This window comes from Dryas octopetala, chromosome 4, assembly GCF_963921425.1.
Source record: "Dryas octopetala chromosome 4, drDryOcto1.1, whole genome shotgun sequence".
In the NCBI taxonomy this organism is placed as follows: domain Eukaryota; kingdom Viridiplantae; phylum Streptophyta; class Magnoliopsida; order Rosales; family Rosaceae; genus Dryas; species Dryas octopetala.
In genome coordinates, this window is record NC_141369.1 from 7,055,679 (window position 1) to 7,076,515 (window position 20,837).

A 20,837-nucleotide genomic window follows, 5' to 3' on the forward strand; every position below is an offset into this window, starting at 1 on the left:
TGTCTTTTCGTTTGCAGATATTTTGGTTTGCAAATATTTCTCACTTTGTAATTTTTGGAATTTTGGGTTTGTAACTTATTTTTTCAATTTGGTAACTTATTTTTTCAATTTGGTAACTTATTTTCTTGGTTTGTAATTTGTAAACTCCATAAGGAGTTAAGCACCTTAGCACCATAACATTACTATTATTATAATTAAATCAATAAAATTTTTTAGTTTGGAAGGTTGTGTATGTGCCAACCTAGCTAGTTGGGATGTACATGTGAAATGCAAGTGATAGATAGGTGTGTAGGTGCCAACCTAGTTAGGATGTACACATTCTATAGTGATGCATTTCCCCCTTTGTTTATAATTATCAAATTATGTGTTGTTATAGTTGTGAGTCGTGACATTTCAAAATTTAGGCAAAGTTAAAACTGTTAAATTAGGCAAGTTGAGAAGCCAAAAAGGCTCATATTGGGCCGCCTGTTCAGGCCTAGCCCAACTCAGCCCTCCAAGCCCTCAAGCCCTCAAGCTCGACAGGTGGACCTCTAATTTGTGTATTAAGGCCCAAGCCCAACCCAGCCCGCCCCGAAAGCCCTAGGTTATAGTAATGATCTTTGATTTTCTTTTATGTCATGAAAAATGTTGGTCTTGCTCAAAATTTAGTAAAACCTTTAATTTCTAGCTTAGGTAATCATTCCTTTCTTAAGAATACTACAACGAATACTAGGGAGCTTCTAGAGCTCCCGCTGAGCCATCTAGCATCCGTTTGATAACGAGGGCTGCCTGCCTCTTCTGGAGGCTAGGGTTGAGATTAAATGAGAAATGGAGGGCCAAGATCAACTTAAAAACTTTAGAATAAGTTGAAAATGGGTTAAAAATTAGGCTTATTCACGCCAATGCTCCCTGTAAGTAACTTCGATTTTCACTTTGACCCTTGGAACTTCATTCCTCCCACTTTGCTCCCCGAACTTTACAAAATACCATATATCAAGTCCGTTACTTGCTGTTGGTAATTTTTAACAACAATATTAAAACCTTGCAAGTGCACAAATCAAATGATAGTATAGTAAGCAAGCAAGGGTCATTCCCACAGAGATTGTAATCTAAAGAGATGTTTATCAATGTCACACAAAGAAAACTAGAACACAATTAAACACGAAAACAAAATAAAGATTGAAATCACAAGGACTTCCACACACACGCCAACACCAAAGGGGTTTTGATTTAATTTTGTAAATAAAACAAAACAAGGAAAAGAAAACAAAACAGAATTTAAATTAGAGTTTCAAAGAAATTGGTTTAAAATCAATCAAGAACAATAGATAGGACTCACTATCCACCTCCAAACAATCAATCAATCCATAAACAACAATAGATAATCAATTTCTAGCAAGCATATGATGACGACACTCACAACAAGATCATGGCATTTGACTCTAGTTGTATGATTCTCTCTTAAGTGTATGTAAGGTGTATGGCATTTACATCAATACGTGTATTCTTAATTGAAATCCAGTATGGCATCTACTCAAATTAACAATCAAAAATCCATTAAGATCAAAGAGAATATGAGTGTCACAAAAACCCTAACACATGGCATTTGTTATTAGGAATTCGAGAATCGATTTCTCATAATTAGTTCTTAACTCAATTATTCGTTGCAAACAAGAACACATTCAATATGGCAATTGACCTATGTTCTACAACAATTTAATTCCGATACATGCTTCAAAGTTAGCTACTCAAAGAATCAAAATATCAGAATTCACATAATATAGAGAAACCGAAATCATCACTCTTGTAGAAACTGAAAAATCCATTCAAACTTGTTTATAGAATTGAAATCATGTTTAGGGCTTCAAGATTAAGCCCTAACTAACAAGAAATTAGTTACTCATGTTCTTGGATGAACTCAAAAAATAAATACATAAGAACTGAAAATTAAAAGAAGAAAGGAAAAGAAAGAACTCGCTGGCAACTTTCTCCTCTTGCCGTTGCTCTCCTTAGGACGTGATTCCCCTTGTATGGGGCCTTGGCTGGCTTTTTATATGACTTAAATCAAAGTCCTAAACCCTCAAATTGACTGAAAAGTCATCCAAGAAGTCTTGGTAAACAAGGAATCCAAATAGGAAAGTAAAGATCACAATTCCTAACTCCACAGGGAAATACAGCTCAGCCCAATTGTCACACGATTTGGGGATCTTCGGCCTTCTAGAAAAATCAGTAAAAATATATTTTAGAAAGATAAATGTCTTATCTTTCCAACCATATAGGGCACGTAACTTGGAAAATTTGGGAAGGCTTCCGTTTCTTCATATTCACGTAACATGTACGAAACTGTCCTGTCTGCACGTGGGCTAACTTTACTTGTAAAACTGTACCAATTGGCTCGGTAATAAATTCTAGAAAAATCACAGATTGAACTTCAAGGTGTTAGCTTTCATTTCCAATTGGCCTTGCGCTAAAATTCCTCCGAAAAGTTGATTTTCCCGTAAAAACCTTCTATGAGCGCAGAAAAGCTGAAAATTAGAAAAGTGAAGTAATAAGCCCTTTTTAAATCTAATTCTTCTACAAAACCTAAGTAAAAAGAGTACATGAATGAGTATATTTATGGACTTATCACTTGCTTTGTCAAAAAAGTTGATGTGGTGCTTCTGTGGATGAGCATTTGGTCTGTAAATGTCATGCGTACAAAATATTAATAAATAATGATTTTAAAAGTCAAAATATTTTTAAAACTCAAAACAAAATTAAAATTCAATTAAAAACTTAAAAAATTGAAAGAAATTTAAAAAAAAAAAAAACACACACACAACTCTCCCACTCACAGCAACCCACCCACGACCTTCTCTCCCACATTTTCCCAAACCCAACAGCCTACATCTCTACCATGGCATAGCACCTCCACCGTTCTTCACCCCACCCTCCCACACCACGACAAATAAAAAAAAGCTTATATTTCAGATCGATCTAGAAGAGAGAGAGAGAAATAGATGGATGGACTTGTCTCTGCAGAAGGGGAGGGCGGTGGCCAGGTTTGTTATGACTGAGTAGGTCGCAGACTTACGAGGGTTGACTGGTTTTGCACGTTGAAGGCTACAGTCGATTTGATCTACTAGTGTGTGGTGGCTTGATTGGGGGAGAAAGAGAGAGAGAGAAGAGGGGGAGAAAAGCTTGCCGATCGGCAAGGATGGTGGGGCTGGCCGGTGGGAAGGAAGAGGATGGTGGTTGACGAATGTTTGTTTGGTTTGTATGATGGGTATTATGGATCTGGGCAGAGACGACATAGAAAGAGAAAGAATGAGGGGAAGAGAGAGAGAGAGAGAAAATGAGAGAGGGGAAGAGATAGAGATAGAGAGAGCCATGTAGGTATCTTAAATAATATTAAAAGGGCTCATTCATGCCACTTAGGCAGCCATGTAGGTCTTTTTGATGGAGCAAGTAACAGACTTAACAGAATATGGTATTTTGTAAAGTTTGGGGGGCAAAGTGGGAGGAATGAAATTCTAGGGGCAAAGTGAAAATCAAAGTTACTTTTAGGGGGCATTGACGCGAATAAGCCTAAAAATTAAATCGGGTTGAGACACGAGTCAATTTGTAAGATAAAATGGGTAAATGGCTGATCCGACTAGTTAAAACAGTTTCAGACGCCGTCAAGGGTCAAATGTTGTTTTGATTGGCGCACCTTTTTTTTTTTTTTTTTTCTCCTCAATTTTGAAATGGACAACCATGATTGATCCTGGCTTAATGAGGCATAACGGCCACAATTAAAATGTGATCGATTTGGTGCAATGCGGCTCACCGTAGCTGCGTACTCTCGCGTCCTAATGGACACCACGTGTCACTAATGTGCAACGGACGACCGATATGCAGCGCGTCCCTACGAATCCTATTCAGTGGCCACATCAGCAAATATAATTTTCTAAAATGCTCTAAACTTAAAAAATTAATCCGAGCTTCGAAAAATTTTCAGAAAAATCCTACGGAATTGTCTCATTGAGTGTTATTTATCTATGACTTCAAAATAATATTTTGACTTTTAGAATTTTTCTAAAAATTCTAACTCCTCAAATTAATTCTGAAAGATCAAAATAATATTTATCCAACTTTGAAAAATTGTAACATTTTTCTCCCGAACTTCGATCGACACATCCTAAATTTTCTTAGATTTGTATCGACCAGTAACCATGGTCCCATTTTGTCAATTTGACCTCGAAAACACAAGGGAATAATTTCTAATAATTATAGAAAATTTTATAAATTACCCAAAAATTCAAATAACGCTAAAATAAATTCAGAAAATTTTTGAAAGTGTCACACAACTTTACCAACTAGTAACCATCAACCCTAAACTATAATCTAGTGCTATTGTAAACAAAAGATTACAGGGTATCATGCTCCCTCAAACAAATTTGGGAGGGGGAGGAGGAATGGGCGAAAGCATTAGAGAGTTGATTATTGCTAGAGATATATTGCACACTGAGATTTTTGTGAGTCAATTTTTCTCCCCAAAATGATAATTAATTTCGATGTGCTTCATACAAACATAAAACATGGCATTGTTGCTGAGTTCGGTTGCTTTGGAGTATTTTTTCGTCCTTAATGATCAATCCATGTTAGGGCTGTAAAAATAAAAAATTTAAAAATCCATGTTAGGGCATAAGTCATAACTATCTATTCCTATTAAAAATGAGTGTAGGGACTAGTGAGAATTAGTAGGGGTATACATCGAACTCCTCGTGGGTATCAATACAAGCACCCTTTGGTCCCTTTCAAAAGCTGCACGTGCCATGCGTGCCAACGTGATAGCCGATGGGACAACATTCAAACGAGGAGTGGCCACTAGACATTCTCCGTAATCCACTACCTCTGCTGTTTCTCTGCCACTAAAACCCTCTGCTTCTTTTCTTCTCTTCTTCTCCTCCTCCTCCTCCTGCTTCTTCTTCATAGCTATTCCTGGTAGGGTTTATGCTCCCTTAAAATACACGACCTGCAAAACCAAATACGATGATTCTCCAAACGACCTTCTCTGGCCCCTCTCTCTGGTCCTCGTGCTCTGCTCATAGGCTCCATCCTCTTCTCTTCTCCAGACGACGTCGCGGCATTAGTCTCTCCCACTGGCATTTTAATCGTCTTAGGCCTAGACTCTTCGCAGGTGATAATTATTCTTTGTTTGGTTGCTGAGAAAACTCAGATATGGGTTTTCTTTCGTGTTTACACTGTTCTCAATTGGAAAGTAATGAGAATTGACCTTAATCAATCAAATAAGTGAAGATTAACTTTTTTTATTTCAAGCGCAGCATTTTCTTCATTTTTGTTCGTTCTATAAGTTTTCCATCATTGCGATAATTATTTTTTTAAATTTTTTTACTTCCAATCTTTCAAAACCATGCTGTGCATTTGATTGCGTTACAGTTCAAACTTATAGGTGAAAGAATTGTGATGAATTTGGTTGTGCATTTATCATTTCGTGTTATATTTCAGTTGCTGCCTCCGAGAATGGTGTGTTTACTTCTCCAGAAATGGCAAAGTCCTTTGATTTTACTTCAGAAGAACGGATATACAATTGGTATGTTATTCTGGACAGAGCCCTTAACCATTATATTTCCTTTTATTCTATTTCTTTGTTCTTATGCTTTTTGTCTTGTCAAAGTGGTTGAGATAAGTTTTCTTGCTATGCCCATTCCCTTTGTTATTTATTATTTATTTATCTTTAATTGAGTGCTCAACAACCCAAAACACCCTTTTGGAATGACCCAGCTTGCATTAGTCTTCCAAAAATGGACAATGGAGTCCACACTCTCTGCCCGGGACTTGCACAAGATACATCAATGTGGAGAAAAACAGACATAAGGCCTTCTTTTTTGAAGCTGATCACACGTATTGGCCCTCCCATGGGCCACCAACCAAACCAAAACTTTAACTTTTTGGGGGAACTTTCGACTTCCAGATCTGAATGGATGGAAGAAAACTCGGTGAATTGATTCAAAAACACAAAAACGTACTGTAAGAATTACAAGAAAACACCCCTGAACCTTCTAAACTTCCAATCTCTTGAATCCACCCTTGAAAGGGACAAACGAATCCTTTTACGTTTTTCTAACAGCACAACAAGTTCTTCCACCTCCAGCTCATTAAGATTCCTCCTAAATCCGAAGTCCCAGTTATATACAATAATGTCTACAAACCTTGAAATATGCTCATCATGTTTTAAAGACAGCACGGATAACCTGGGAAACATCAGTTGTAATGGCTCCTCCTCTAACCACCTGTCCTCCCAAAATCTCACTTTCTCCCCATACCCCACCACAAATTTACAGCACTCTAGAAATGAAGAATAACCTTGAGAGATATCGTTCCATGGACCTTGGTTTGTCCCCCTCATAAAGGATTAGCATTGCATCCATTTGGAGCCTCCCCATACTTGCTTCTAATCACCATATGCCACAAAGAGGCAGTTTCCCTAGGATATCTCAATAGCCATTTTCCAAGCAGAGCTTTATTGCTTTCAATTAGGTTGCCCACGCCCAAATCCCCTTTCTCCGTTTGTCTAGCTACTAACTCCCATCTCACTAAGTGATCTTTCTTCCCTACCTCTACACCTTTCCAAGAGGAGGTAAGATTCAGTTGGGTTATTCTGGCGTCTTGTATATCTCCACTTGTGGAAAAACATTGTGCCTCCAGTGGAGTATCAAGGAAAGAGTATGTGGAGTGCTTTTTGTCTGTATTTTGGGTGACCTATTTTTTATTTTTTTATTTTTTTTAATACCCAGATATTCAAATATTTGGGAGGTAGGAAACACTAGCATTTAGCCAGATAGGTGCCTTTGAGGAATCAAACCTCAGACCACGTGGGAGAAAACCATGGGCCTGACCACTTGACTAAATCCTCGTTGGTGAAACAAAGTTTTATTAATACCACAAGAAAATGACATAACATAGTGGACAAGATATCACCGGTAGCAGTACGAAAACAAACAAAACCTACACTATCAGAAGGAATGCATGCATTCTTAATTCAGGTTTTGCTTGTGTTTGCACATGTCAGTTTGCAGATTTGATTTGGTGGTGCTTACTATTCTATTTGCTACATAAAATTATGGCATATAATGTTATTTCTGAACTTGTTTGATTGCTAGGTGGGAGTCTCAAGGGTATTTTAGGCCAAACTTTGACCGGGGAAGTGATCCTTTTGTGATTTCAATGCCACCTCCAAATGTTACTGGCTCACTGCACATGGGCCATGCAATGTTCGTGACTCTTGAGGTTGTGAAAGGTGTTCTATGTGTTTGGATGTTATTATACTTAATGTCATTTTTGTTCTTGTTTGAATGTGTAGTCCAGATTAATGTAACATGCTAGACTATCTTGTAAGAGAACATTACCATATTTATACACAGAAGGTGCACACATTTCAAACTCCTCAAGATTGACATGCATAATTTTTGTCCTCGTTTGAACACAAATATAAATCCCCACATGTTTGTGTGTGCTGAAGGCTATCCTAAGTATTATATAAATGAACCCAGCTACCTGTAAGGCTTCAAAAAATATGTAGGTGTTCAGTACATGCCACTTTCCTTGGTTCCACCGAAATTACCTTCTTATCTATGTATTTTGTGACTATCATATTATTCCACCTTTTATGAATCATTGCTGTCATTGATGCCACAAAGATGTCCAAAACCTCACTTTGTCCCATAAAGTGACCCCTCCTCCCCACTCTTATCCTAACAAATTATACTGTTCCTTTCCAGTCAAACTACCCAAAAGCAACCAACACTACGCATTTCCATGGAACTTTTTCTTTAGAACCTCCCCAAAAGCAAAATGCTTCTAACCCAACAGTGCTTTATAAGAGGTGAAACCATCCAACTCACCCTGCCACTCCAAGGAGTCATACCACAGCCCAAGTGCAATCAAAGAGTGTAGAAGTAAGTGGTCAGTGTTTTCAGCTTCTTTGTTATACATAATACACCAAAAGGGTGAAAGACACATATGTACCTTGCTAGGAACCTTAGTCTTTCAAAACAATTGAGATGGAGTCTTTTTTTCTTTCTTTGTGAGATAATCCAAACCAGCCTTTGTTCTTCCTTCTATGTTCATTTAGAAGTATGGGGTGCCTGGCAAAGTTAAGTTACTTGTTTATCTAGTGGTTCATGGTAAAATCAACACTTGTGGTAGACTTCGACAAAGAAGGCCCTACACTTCTTTATCTCCTCAGTGGTGTGTACTGTGCAAATCTCTTAAATTGTGGGATTCGTATTATTTAAATCTCATAAGTTACTGGAGTTAATGGTGTTTTGGGGTAATATTGGAATGTCTGACTTGGTCAGATGGTCCAAGAACCTAATCTAACAAAAAAAAAAAATAAAAATCACTGGACTTTTCTCTCAAAAAGTGTGGATGAAGGACTAGTATCCAATTTTCTCTAAATTTTATTTCAATCTGTGCATTACTGTTGTATATTGACTTATTAGTGACGATAGGTTTCTTCTATTCATTTTCATTACTTACTGTTCTAGGACATTATGGTTAGATACCATCGTATGAAGGGAAGACCAACACTTTGGCTCCCTGGGACTGATCATGCTGGTATTGCAACTCAGGTTTGTCTCTAAACCATCAGCATATACTTCCACATAAGTCTTTTAATTGATTTTGCATCTTTATTGCAATACCTCCTCCGTCTTCATTTCTAATTTTCACCAATTTCATTGTTACAACTTCCTTTATAATTCTTGAAGACTTGAAACTGCTTTGACCTAATTCTCTTGTTTGCATTTTATGATTGGGATTTGATTTTCTAAATGATAATTATTTATGTCATTTATTTCTGTCAGTTGGTTTCAATTTTATGGATTATTTTTTATGCAAGACAGGAGCAAAGACTGCTGTCTTGCTGCTATACTAGGGCAAAAATCTAGAATAGACCGATCTTCCAGCAACAAACTGTAGAGAAAATAGAGATTTAAAGCTATGAAATCAAAGACGGAACGTAGATAAATGAGTTCTAGGGTTTAGGAGCCCAAAAGAAACTCTCAAATCTGAATTGTCGGAAAAATATAATGCATAAAACTCTCTATTACAACTTAAGCCTTTAGCTTATATAGGGACACATAAACCTATGATGACTAGGAAAGCATAAACCTAAACTTACTAGGAAAACATAAAGGTAAATCCATCTAATAACCAAGAAACTAGACTCCTAATCAAGCTAGGAACTGAAAATTGGAAAGCTACTAAATTTTACTAAATTCTGGAAACCCTAGCAGATGCTCCTGCATCAATTTTGTACTTTTTGTATGACTTCATGATGAAATGCAACTTGTATTTTCTTAATTTGAAAGTTTTGCTCATACTGTTATTACTCTTTTCCTGCCAGCTGGTTGTTGAAAGAATGCTTGCATCTGAAGGAATTAAAAGGGTTGAATTGGGTCGAGATGAGTTCGTGAATCGAGTTTGGGAGTGGAAAGAGAAGTATGTGTTTATGTTTTTCCTTGTTATCCTTTCTCTGATCTTTAATTCTGAGTTCTGTTTTGTCTTTAACTTGTGCATATATTCATTTCTTTACATCATAATTCTCTTGCGCTCTCTCTCTCTCTTGCATTCTCCCATGTTACTTTTGTTGTTAAGCTAAAGAAAGAAAGAAAGAAAGAAAGAAAGAAAGAAAGAAAGAAAGAAAGAAAGAAAGAAAGAAAGGAAGAAAGAAAGGAAGAAAGAAAGGAAGAAAGAAAAACCATTGTTTCCTTGTTATGTGCCAACTCCTGTGTACCTGATGTTGCAAAGACCTTTGTGAAACACTTCTGGTGTAAACTGATAAATGCAGACTTTGGTGTAAACTGGTGAACACATTAATTTTTCTTTTGTGATTTAATGCATCTTCTAAACAAATCTTGTTATTTTCTTTATTTGTAAACTTTACTTTTTTGAAAGTGGCCACTTCATGCAAATTGCTGAAAGCAAGCTAGGTTTGTATCCAAGTCTCCCCTCACAAGCACCCGACTTTAGGTGGGACCAAAAAAGGCCCTGTTATTCAAATAAAGAGATCAACACACTCAATTTACAGTGTACAGTAGGCTGCTGACATCACTTCTTTTATCATATCCTCTAGCCAATTTTCCTCAGATAGTTTGTGCTTTCTTTAATAAAAGGATTTCTATAGATGTTAATCTCTATACTTTGAGGTTTGTTAATTTCCAAAGATCAAAACACTTTGTGTCAATTCTAATCGTTTATGACTTCAATTGATTGGCATGGATTGTGGCGCATGGGAGGGTTAATACTAGTGATGTGATCCAAAGGAGAATCCCATATATGAGAAGAGGGGGAAAGGGTGGATCATGTGTTTCTACATTGTCCAATAACATTAAATCTGCAGTGGAGATTTCTTAGGGGGGTCAATGTAAGCTGGGTCGTCACAAGGAGCTGTGTTTCTTTGCTCTCTGAAAAGCATAAAGTGTTTGGCAAGGGTGAGAAATAAAAAGCTCATTGGGGTTGTATGAGCAGATTTCTCAGAAATAATTTCTTAGAAGATACTGGAAAAAGCATTTGCTTGATGTAACTCAGAAATAATTTATCTTGCTCCTGTGGAACCGTATAGGAGCAGATTTCTAATTTACTAATGTAGTATACATGGAGTTGCAAGTGAAACTGAATGGCTACAGTTTATGTTTAAATGAATTGCGTTATTATTCAATTTATTTGTTTGTTTATTTATTATATCAGGTATGGTGGAACCATCACAAATCAGATCAAAAGACTTGGTGCTTCTTGTGATTGGAATAGAGAGCATTTCACCCTTGATGAACAACTAAGTCGTAAGGCATTTTTCTATCTGGCAGAACTCTAGTCAGTCAAGAAATTATGTACGAGATAGTTTACAAATTTGTGGATGTGGTGTTTTGGGGGGGGGGGGGGGGGGGGGGGAGTATGTATTGCAGAACAACAGATCTAGGGAAGTGTCTGAAAATTAAAGACCCCAAAGACTCTTCTCTAGTTCCCTTGAGTAGTAACTATGGTTTGAGGTGATTAGTGGGTTGTCCAGGAAAATATGTAAGAGTTATTAATCTATCAAGGCTGATATACTTTTACTCCTTGCAGGAGCTGTTATTGAGGCTTTTGTCAGACTTCATGAGAAAGGCTTAATCTATCAAGGTATACCCTAATTTCCTTTAAAAATGTTCCATAGCCCTAGAATTTGATAAACTTTATTGTGGCCTGGTTGTTTTTTAATGGAGTTATATAGCTAGATTTGGCTGCTGAAGCCCTTGGTGTTTAGTTTTTGCTATTCTGTATTTGAGTTTGTAACAACTGTTGTCATTATGTGTATTCCTTAGCTTTATAGTTATTATCGTATGTGTTGGATAGCTGGTTCTCTCATTGTCTGGAACCATAAGCTACTATTTGTTGTGCATGTCAACGTTGTGAACTATTATGTTGAATGTGCATTTAGTTGAGTTTTTCTATTTGAATGATCCTTTTTAATTAATCTATGTGAGTATAACCATTTTAGGAAATATATGGTGGCATCTTTGTACTGGAAATACACTACTAGCTTATTATTGGATAGGTTTTTGTGTTTCAGAACAGTTGATAGGATTGAATGAATTGAGAATATTAATACAGAGAAGAAAATTAGTCTGATACAGAACTGGTAAGTCATAATTCTTGTTGAAATTTTTGTATATTGAAGTTCTCACATATTACCAAGTCGGCAGCTTTGTCTTCCAAAAAATAGCAAAAGGGAATATGTAAGTGATGAAATATTCCTCTGTCTGAAACAGTTATGTTTCTTTGGTGACAGAATCAAACATTTCTCTAGCCATAAACAGTTGAAATTAAAGTCATCTCATCTTTTTACATATTTTTGTTAAATTTTCCTCTTAGGTTTTGAGTTGATTTTTGGGAGTCTTGTGTAGCTTTATCATTGTTAAGCAAGTGTGACTAACAGCCAAGTAAAAGTGATATAATATATATATTTTTCCCCAAGGTTCTTACATGGTGAACTGGTCTCCTAGTCTACAGACAGCCGTTTCTGACCTGGTGAGTTATTTCTGGTTTCATGTAATTGCTACTCTATATACAGCTTATGTTTTAAATCACAATATTTGACATGAGCCCTTAATATTTGTGACCAGGAAGTAGAATATCATGAAGAATCCGGTACTCTTTATTATATTAAGTATCGTGTTGCTGGAGGCTCAAAGTAATTGCCAGCCAACCATTTCTGACCCTTAATGAAATGTGTTCTTAATCTTATGCATTCTATTTGAAGCATATGCTTTCTGTTGTGCTATTACAGTATGCTGATTCAAGATATTCTGTTTATGTGGCAATTTACTGATGTTTATGTTTTTGTGCATTGATTAGACAACTTTTATTTGGAAGTTTGATGCATATTCAATTGATTTATGTGGCATTTGTGAAAGGCTTGATTAGTAGAAATGCGTGTTGCATTGAAACATTTCCAATTGCGTGAGAAACTTGTTTGGCTCTAAATCAATAATGAAAGAGCTATGTTTCTGCTTAAATTTTTAGTTATGAAGTTTAAGAGTTTATTTTAGGCACTGTTGCTAGGAATTGCCAAGCTGTATGATGTTAAAGTTAATACCTTTGCAAATTTATCAAATTGTGAAACTGAAACAATCAAATGGGCCAGAACAGTCAAAGTGAGTTGTGTGCAATATTTTCTGCTTCCTTGAGAAGAAAAATGAATTTAAAACTTCTATTATGGATGAACCTCCATTTGAGGTAGATTGAGTCATAAGAAACAGGCCAAAAATGGGCCAGTGTCGACTTGTGTAAATTGGGATTTTCCTTATGATTTCTTTCAGATTGGAGTGTCTTAAAAATTGTTAATAGGAATACTTCATTGAATAGGCAGTAGAGGGTGAGAGTGATACCTCTGAATCCCACATTGATTATGTGCTTGGAGATCTGGGGTAGTTTAGTAATACCTAAGAATCCAAATACCAACTGGAACTAGCTATGTTAGTGTTGGAGGAGGCTTTGGGTCATTAGAAATGGGGTCAGAGCAACTCAGCATATTGCCTATGTGCAACTTTGGAGCTATGGTTATGACAACACCTTGTCGTTGAGGGGTAATGTTGATCCGTAGGTAGGTAAATGGTTGCATCTACTTTGGAAACGGTGTAGTCCTCCCTGCTATCTGGGGTCATGTGGATCCGTAAGTAGGTAAATGGTTGCATCCACATTGCAAAGGCCTGTCCATTAGTATGCATGGTTTCCTTCTTGGATATGTGTTTGGGAATTTTAATTTCAAGGTACTGAAGCAAGGTTTCGGAATCAAAATGTAAACTGTAGATTGCACTTTTGGAGGAGGCCTATGATTAGAGTGAGCCTTTATAAAACAATAAAGGTTGCTCCATTGTTTTTTTTTTTTTTTTTTTTTTTGGGATAAGAAAGCAAAGGTTGCTCCATTGTAAACTGGTGGTCCTATGCTTGAAATGAGAAATGACCTTTTTGCAAGTGGGAGTAAGGCTGCACATGTATGACGCTCCTCAGATGTTGTAATGGCAGGAGCCTCGTGCATTGTGATGCCTTTTGTTAATTGTTTGGGTAGTAGGGATACATGAATTTTTCTACACTCTATATGGTTGCTGGTGCTTTAAGGTAATAAAAAGAAATATGAGATCTTGTGATAATCTTCTCAAAAACTTGATCTCAACAGAAGAAAATCAATTCTTAGAGTTGAAACCTTTGTACAATTTCATGTTATTAATGAAGTTTTCTTTCTTATAAAAAAAAACCTTGCTAGTTTCCTTTTTCATGTGACAACTATTACATAAAAAGGAAAAAGATTGTTTTCATTACAAGATTTTGAGAGTCCTTAAGTCCTCTGATCGAAGAAGTGTATTCCTTATCCTCGTGTTGGTACTGTTCTTTTTGCTGATAGATATATGCTTCTTTTCAAAATAATAATAATAATAATTTTATTAGCTTTTATAAATTCACTTGAACACCATAACATGATTGTTTTGTAAGTTTTTACTTTATATATTCTGTTGTGTGAGTGATATGTTCTAACAGTTTCTGAGGTATATTATGCATGCTGATTGGTAAATCCTCTACTTTTAGGACCGACTATCTGACAATAGCAACAACACGCCCGGAGACTTTATTTGGCGACGTAGCTATTGCTGTGCATCCTGAGGTAGGGTAACTTTGTTTTCATTGCTGATTTGTTTTAGTATGGACCAGGTGCTGACAATTTTTTATGGTAATGTTTAAGCAATTTACACTGGTGATAGGGTCAAAATTTTTGGACATCACTTTTGATTTTTGGGATCAAGATCTAGTTATCTAATATTTTATATAAATTCCTAACTCGGCTTTATTGTAAACTAGTTAGCAGCTACATTGACGTATAGTGCTTAAGTTTTGAAATTTTGTTTCAAGTATTGTTTACTTACAAATGCAGGTACTGACAATGGCCTTTTGTATATGCATATATTGTTTAATTTTCTAAAATCTGTTGGATGAAACCTAAGTTTGAGATCAGTACATATTTACCTTTATTTTCTTCCTTATTTAGTATTCTTTAATTAACATCAATTTGGGGTTGTATAGAATTGTTAGAAGTTTACAATTTCTGATTTTTCCTAGTTTCTTACGTAGTAGGTTGCAAATGGTTTTACATTTCTCTTTAAACTTCGGTTATGCTAAAATAGAGAGAATTGGTATATTATTCTTCTCCGATTTGGAGGATTAATAAAGCTGTACAAGAGATCATAATATAGTAAGTCCTAATTACAGGAAATCAGTCTATTCTAGGTTAAGCAATCAATCTAAAGTCACTCCTACAATTAAGCTAATCATGCCTAATTAGGTTAATCATGCTAACAGGTTTCTATTGTTCGGAGTGTTGGAGTCAGTGGTGGGTATTTTAGAAGTCCATCTGGACCAAGACACCTAAAAGGCTAAAAGGCTACCAGCAAAGCCAAATATAGACCGACCAAATTATATAATACAATCAGCAACACTTAGTACCATACAATAGATCAGTCAAGATGAATCACTCTAAAGGAAACATCCCTAAGCTGCTTTGGCAAAGACATCCACAAGGAAGCAAGGACATAATTCTGTCCCACAATGAAATCAACTCTTCTTCCTGTCTAAAAAAATTTCTATACTTTTCCCACCACACTACCCAAATAGAGGCCAAAACTGCAAAATGCCAAAGGGTAACCACTCTCGTCTTAATCCCCCTTCCCAAATTCAGTAAGCAAGGAGTAACAATTCCTTGCAACAACCCACTATGCTGGAAGCAAGCAACAACTTCAAATATGAGACACAAAGGAACAATGTAAAAAGTTTATGTTTGGATGATTTACCTGTCACTTTGCACAACACACACCAATGAGGAGAAAAAGTAGCACAGGGCCTCCTCTTTGAATCAATTTGGTCCTTATGACCTTGAACAATGTTCTTTTCTCTTGAGCCAAAGGGCTGTAGTTTACATATGTTTTGATTAATCTTTTAGCAGTGCTCTCCATTCTAGTGGCGATATTAAAATGTGGATGCAGGTCTGGGAAATGCTTTTCTTAATGTACAATGTTTGATTCTGTCATGCAGGATGATCGATATTCTAAATATATAAATAGAATGGCTATAGTTCCTATGACGTATGGCCGTCACGTCCCTATCATTGCTGACAAGGTAAAGCATCCATACTATCCTTAACCATCATTGCATTTATCTTGTTGTTGTTATCTTATTGTTAATATGGTGCCAATTACTGATTGAATGGGAATGGTCCTGAGGGCATTTCAATACATTGATTATGATAGAAAACATGTGAAAGCTTAGAACTCAGGAAAAGTGATGAGTTTAAAATTAAATTCTAAAGTATATCGAAGGTTCTACCCAGGTCCCTTGCCTAGGTTTAATACTTTCTTCACCTCCGTGTAATTCCCAAATTAGGCCGTGTGCACATTTTATTTTTTCTTTTCAATACTGGACAGTTTTTAGTTTTCGTACTTACTCTAAAGTTTATAATTTAGTGGAATACTTATCTTAACCTTTCTATTTAAAAAATACTTACTCTAGTATTTCCCTTGTGGTTTATTGTTGACAAAACTATAAATTGGTTGCAGAAATTCTTTGTTTTTTATATACATAAATTAAAATACTGGGCTTGGGGAAGGTAAAATAATGAAATGTTTTGATAATGAAAGGTAAAATCTTTTAGGCCCTATTTTGTTCGTGGAACCAGTCCTTTGAGAATGGCATTCCTATGCCCATTCCAGGGGGATGAGAATGAAAGATTTAGGTTCCAGTGTTTGGAGGAAATGCTAGAAATGGTAACCAGGAAATAACTTTTATTTCCATTCAATGTTTGGTTTGTGCGGTAACAGGCTAAAAAATGGTTTTGTTTTGAATAATACCTTTATCTATTGTATCTATGAAATTATTCATACGTGCATGACAGAAATAGTATTTTTCAATTTATAATGGGGGCAATTTGATCATAAAAACCCTCAATAATTGCATTCCCTAGGGATGGAAATAGCAAACCCTTGGCACAGGGGTTTCAATTCCCTCCTACATGGTACCATTCTCATTTTAAAGGTAACACATTCCAAAAGTGTGCATACCAATCATGGGAAGGAAATGTCATACTCATTCCCTAGCCCTATTCCTGCAAAATATGGGGGCTTAGTTGTGGCTTCTCATATAATTCCAGGTAAATAACTTCATACATGGAAGATTGATAATTTTCTAATCTGGCAGCATGTTGATAAAGACTTTGGCACTGGTGTGTTGAAGATAAGTCCTGGACATGATCATAATGATTACAATCTTGCAAGAAAGCTTGGTCTTCCAATACTTAATGTTATGAACAAGGATGGGACGCTTAACAAGGTTGCCGGACTGTACTGGTAAATGCTGTATTTGTTTTGTTAGATTGTTGAACTTGCATTCATTGAAGAAATTTTTTATCTTGTGTCTTATATATGGTAATGAAACCTGTGATTCTGTTAGTGGCCTTGATCGGTTTGAGGCACGGAAGAAACTTTGGGCAGATCTGGAGGAGACAGGTTTGGCTGTAAAAAAAGAACCACACACTTTACGAGTTCCCAGATCCCAGCGCGGTGGAGAAGTGAGTGTATTTTTTTTCACTTTTAGTGCTTCAACCTCCAAATTCTATTTAAATTTCTATGAAATTTTTTGTTAACTTCATTATATATTTTATTCTTTCTTCTTGTCTTCTCATTTTTGCCATATCAGGTTATAGAGCCACTAGTAAGCAAGCAGTGGTTTGTAACAATGGAGCCCTTAGCTGAGAAAGCCCTTCATGCTGTTGTAAAAGGAGATTTGAAAATTATACCTGAAAGATTTGAGAAGGTATGTAAAATCATGTGTTTGGCCTCATAGACTTTACAGGGCACCGTTGAAGAGAAAACTAAGACAGAAGAGGAGAACATTGTATTGCATTGTGTAAGATGAGAATACAAGGTTTATATAGCATCTAGGACATATAATCAGCAAAAAGGATTAGCCAATTAGCTAGTAATTAAGCTGACCAGGTAATCAATTACCACAATTAAGTTGCCAAACCATATTCCTTGAATCAAGATGGTCAACCCTAAATCATTGTCAATCTACAGGTTGTAAACACCTATTGGGGTAAAATGGATTCACAACCTCACTTGAAGCGACTTTAGAACGAATCAAGTGACATTAAAGTTTAATGTGCTTTGTTCACTCATGAAAAAACTGATTATTGGCAATATGAATAGCGGCCTGAATCACTGTAGAGAGTTGTTGGATTCTGTACTAAAATTCCGCACTCCTGCCAAAGCCGCTTTAACCAAGTTGGGTCCCAAGCTATGTGAGTAATTGCACGGTATTCGGCTTCAGCACTAGAGTGAGCAACAAATGATTGCTTCTCACTCCTCCAAGTCACAAGATTACCTTATACAAAGGTACAATAGCTAGTCATTTATTTTTTATCTGAGGGAGATCCTACCCAATCTACATTAGTTTATCCTCTATACAAAGATGTCATGAAGATTGATTGAGAAGACCAAAGCCTATAACACCTTTAAGTTACTTTTAAATATGTGCAACTGCATTCAGGTGAGGAACTCGTGGGTTGGTCATGAATTGACTCACGATAGGAAATATCTGGTCAAGTAGATTCGCTTCCCTACAAGTCTTCAATAATCACAGGATTGTCAACAAAGTCACCACAGGTGTACCGACAGATCTCCATAGGTGTAGCTATAGGTCTCAAAAGGTGTAGCGACATGTTTCGATCCTAGAGAGCATGTGTCTTTGATAATATCAATTGCATAATTCTCTGAAATAAGTTTATACCTTTCTTTATCTTGCAACTTGGATACCCAGAAAATAATGAAGCCTGAGCGGATCTTTAATAATAGGAATGTCATCTGCATAGACAACCAAGATCAAAATGTCAGGTTGTTTTCTTCTGAGATTGGGCACGAATTTCTATGTCATGCCATGTGGGCCTGTTTTGTTTTTAACCTTTATTGTTCTGTTTTGCAACACCATTTGATACCTGATTGCATTAATGCAACAAGTTATCATCCCCATTGACTTACAGTTGTTTTCATAGAGCAAGTGACTTTTTCAGAGAGATTTGCTAGATTTTTTACTAACACCTGTGTCTTCTATTAATAACAGATTTATAATCACTGGCTATCAAATATTAAAGATTGGTGCATAAGCAGACAACTATGGTGGGGACACCGAATACCAGTTTGGTACATTGTGGGTAAAGACTGTGAAGAAGAATATATTGTTGCAAGGAGTGATGATGAAGCTCTTAGGAAAGCTCATGAAAAGTATGGGAGAGATGCAAAAATATATCAGGATCCGGATGTTCTTGACACTTGGTTTTCAAGGTCTGTGGCTTAAGGGATACTGATAATTGAATTGTATTTTGTAGAAACTATGAAAGAACCCACTGTATTCTTTTATTATTATGAAAGCCGTCTAATTTTGGGTAGGTCATCCAATTGCTTTCACAAAACCTGGCATCAGAAAATGTTAATCTCTAGATGTGAAGTCAGCAATTAGAATTTGTTTAGTTGCAACAAATTTTGCTTAAAAATCAATCAGTTGTGGTTTTCTGTATGCCCATTTGTTGGGAATCTTGATGTTGTTATAAAACTTGTCAAAAGAACAAAACATAAAGGGAGAGAGTTTATATTAAGGAGTGTAATTCTGTTGAATATATTTAAAGGCTGCGCCCATGGTTTATTCGGTATCAACTAAGTAGAACTCTTTGTTTTTTTGGTGGAAAAGTATGCTAACAATGGTTTCTTTTTTTCATCTTCTCAAATGAAGGGCGTCAAAAAAAGAATTAATACATTTTACATTCTGTTTGTAGATTTGTCAGAATGAAGATTTTCATTTCTGCTCCAACTTGTAAGCTCAGTTTGTTTCGACTGAAATTAGTTACAAATAAATACAGGAAAAGAAAATTTTTATTTGTTCGAATGGTATTTCATTTTATGTTGGAATATGTTTTCTAAAAGAAAGACGAGAAAACTTTTCCACCAGTTGTGTTAAATTGACTTTGTTTATCAGACATGAATTTTCTTCATTTGTAAATGAGCTGTTAGAACTGTAGCATGTTTGGTTTTGTTTTGTTTGAGGGATAAATTTTCTGGAAGGTTTCCTGTGTCGGGGTGATGGTAGATTTCTTGTCCACTGATTCTTTATATATTTTACAATGGTTGAATTATTAATTAATTTTGTTTTCATAAAAAAAAAAAAGATTGTTTTATTGAACTGTAGCCTATTCTTTGCCTTTTACAACTCCTATCAAGGTTTTTCATCTTATAGATGCTATAATTTGACTAAAGTGTATATTTTTCTTTCCACAGTGCACTGTGGCCTTTTAGTACTCTTGGGTGGCCAGATGTGTCAGTGGAGGATTTTAAGCGGTTCTATCCTACAACAATGCTTGAAACAGGGTATGTGCTTGCCTTACTAGTGTTTTCCACCTTTCCTCATCCTCCCAGCTATGGCTGCAAGCCTGCAACTCTATCATTTAATGCTGAAATTTGGTCCAAATAAGTGACCTGGATTGACCGGCTAAAGTAACAGGGGTGTTGAACAATATTCCCTCAATGAAAGCTTTGAGACAAGGACTCCTTGGGAAGTGGCTTTGGGGGTATGCTAATGAAAGTGCTAGTTTATGGAGGTGAGTGGTAGGTAGAAAGTCTGATAAATGTGAAAGGATTACTAAGAAAATAAAATTTCTGGGTGGAGTCAGTTTCTGGCAGGGCAGTTTGAGGGGTTGGTAATCTTTTGCAGAACATGTAGGTTTTTGGATTTGGGATGGTCACATTGTGAGGTTTTGGATTGGGGATGGTCATTGGGTGAAGTTCTTGCCTGACCTTTGGTGTGGGGATTCTTCCTTGTGTCATTAATTGGGTTGGGTAATGAAAGGTTGTATGTAACTTTTTTGTCATTTATTTTTGTAATGTCTTGCTTACTTTAAAAGTTGATGAAGTTGAAACTGTTGCTTGCATGTTTCAACAGGCACGACATATTGTTCTTTTGGGTTGCGAGGATGGTCATGATGGGAATTGAGTTCACAGGGACAGTTCCATTTTCATACGTTTATCTACATGGTCTCATCAGGGATTCACAAGTAAGAACAAAATGCATGAGAAATACAACTTCTTCAATGACGATAGTGTATTTTAATTTGTCTTTTTAGCTTGTCTTTGTTTCTTGAGTGTGAAATAGTTTACTCCCATCCTCTCTCCTGTGTTTTTATTGTGAGTATCTCCAAATTCCTTGTTAATGAAGATCCAAATTACTAGGATCTCACTAATTTGTTGGTT

At 36.2% G+C, this 20,837-nt stretch overlaps 1 protein-coding gene across 3 annotated transcripts in view; it reads left to right on the forward strand.

Moving 5' to 3' along the window:
* The first annotated feature begins 4,858 nt into the window (after positions 1 to 4,858).
* Positions 4,859 to 20,837, forward strand: part of EMB2247 (protein EMBRYO DEFECTIVE 2247) — a 28,012-nt gene continuing 12,033 nt past the window's right edge. The window contains exons 1-17 of one of the 3 annotated variants that reach the window (XR_015121682.1): positions 4,859 to 5,140; positions 5,470 to 5,554; positions 7,125 to 7,251; positions 8,511 to 8,594; positions 9,371 to 9,465; positions 10,714 to 10,805; positions 11,089 to 11,142; positions 11,978 to 12,030; positions 12,126 to 12,193; positions 14,086 to 14,161; positions 15,583 to 15,666; positions 16,741 to 16,889; positions 16,993 to 17,110; positions 17,239 to 17,355; positions 18,661 to 18,881; positions 19,869 to 19,958; positions 20,530 to 20,641. Coding sequence is in view for 2 of the 3 variants with exons in the window: in XM_086239513.1 (XP_086095639.1) it covers positions 4,993 to 5,140; positions 5,470 to 5,554; positions 7,125 to 7,251; positions 8,511 to 8,594; positions 9,371 to 9,465; positions 10,714 to 10,805; positions 11,089 to 11,142; positions 11,978 to 12,030; positions 12,126 to 12,193; positions 14,086 to 14,161; positions 15,583 to 15,666; positions 16,741 to 16,889; positions 16,993 to 17,110; positions 17,239 to 17,355; positions 18,661 to 18,881; positions 19,869 to 19,958; positions 20,530 to 20,641 (1,773 nt within the window). In the remaining variant the exon portion in view is untranslated. Of the gene's footprint in view, positions 5,141 to 5,469; positions 5,555 to 7,124; positions 7,262 to 8,510; positions 8,595 to 9,370; positions 9,466 to 10,713; positions 10,806 to 11,088; positions 11,143 to 11,977; positions 12,031 to 12,125; positions 12,194 to 14,085; positions 14,162 to 15,582; positions 15,667 to 16,740; positions 16,890 to 16,992; positions 17,111 to 17,238; positions 17,356 to 18,660; positions 18,882 to 19,868; positions 19,959 to 20,529; positions 20,642 to 20,837 lie in introns of those variants that run through there. The other 2 variants (XM_086239513.1, XM_086239514.1) reach the window with 2 other exon arrangements.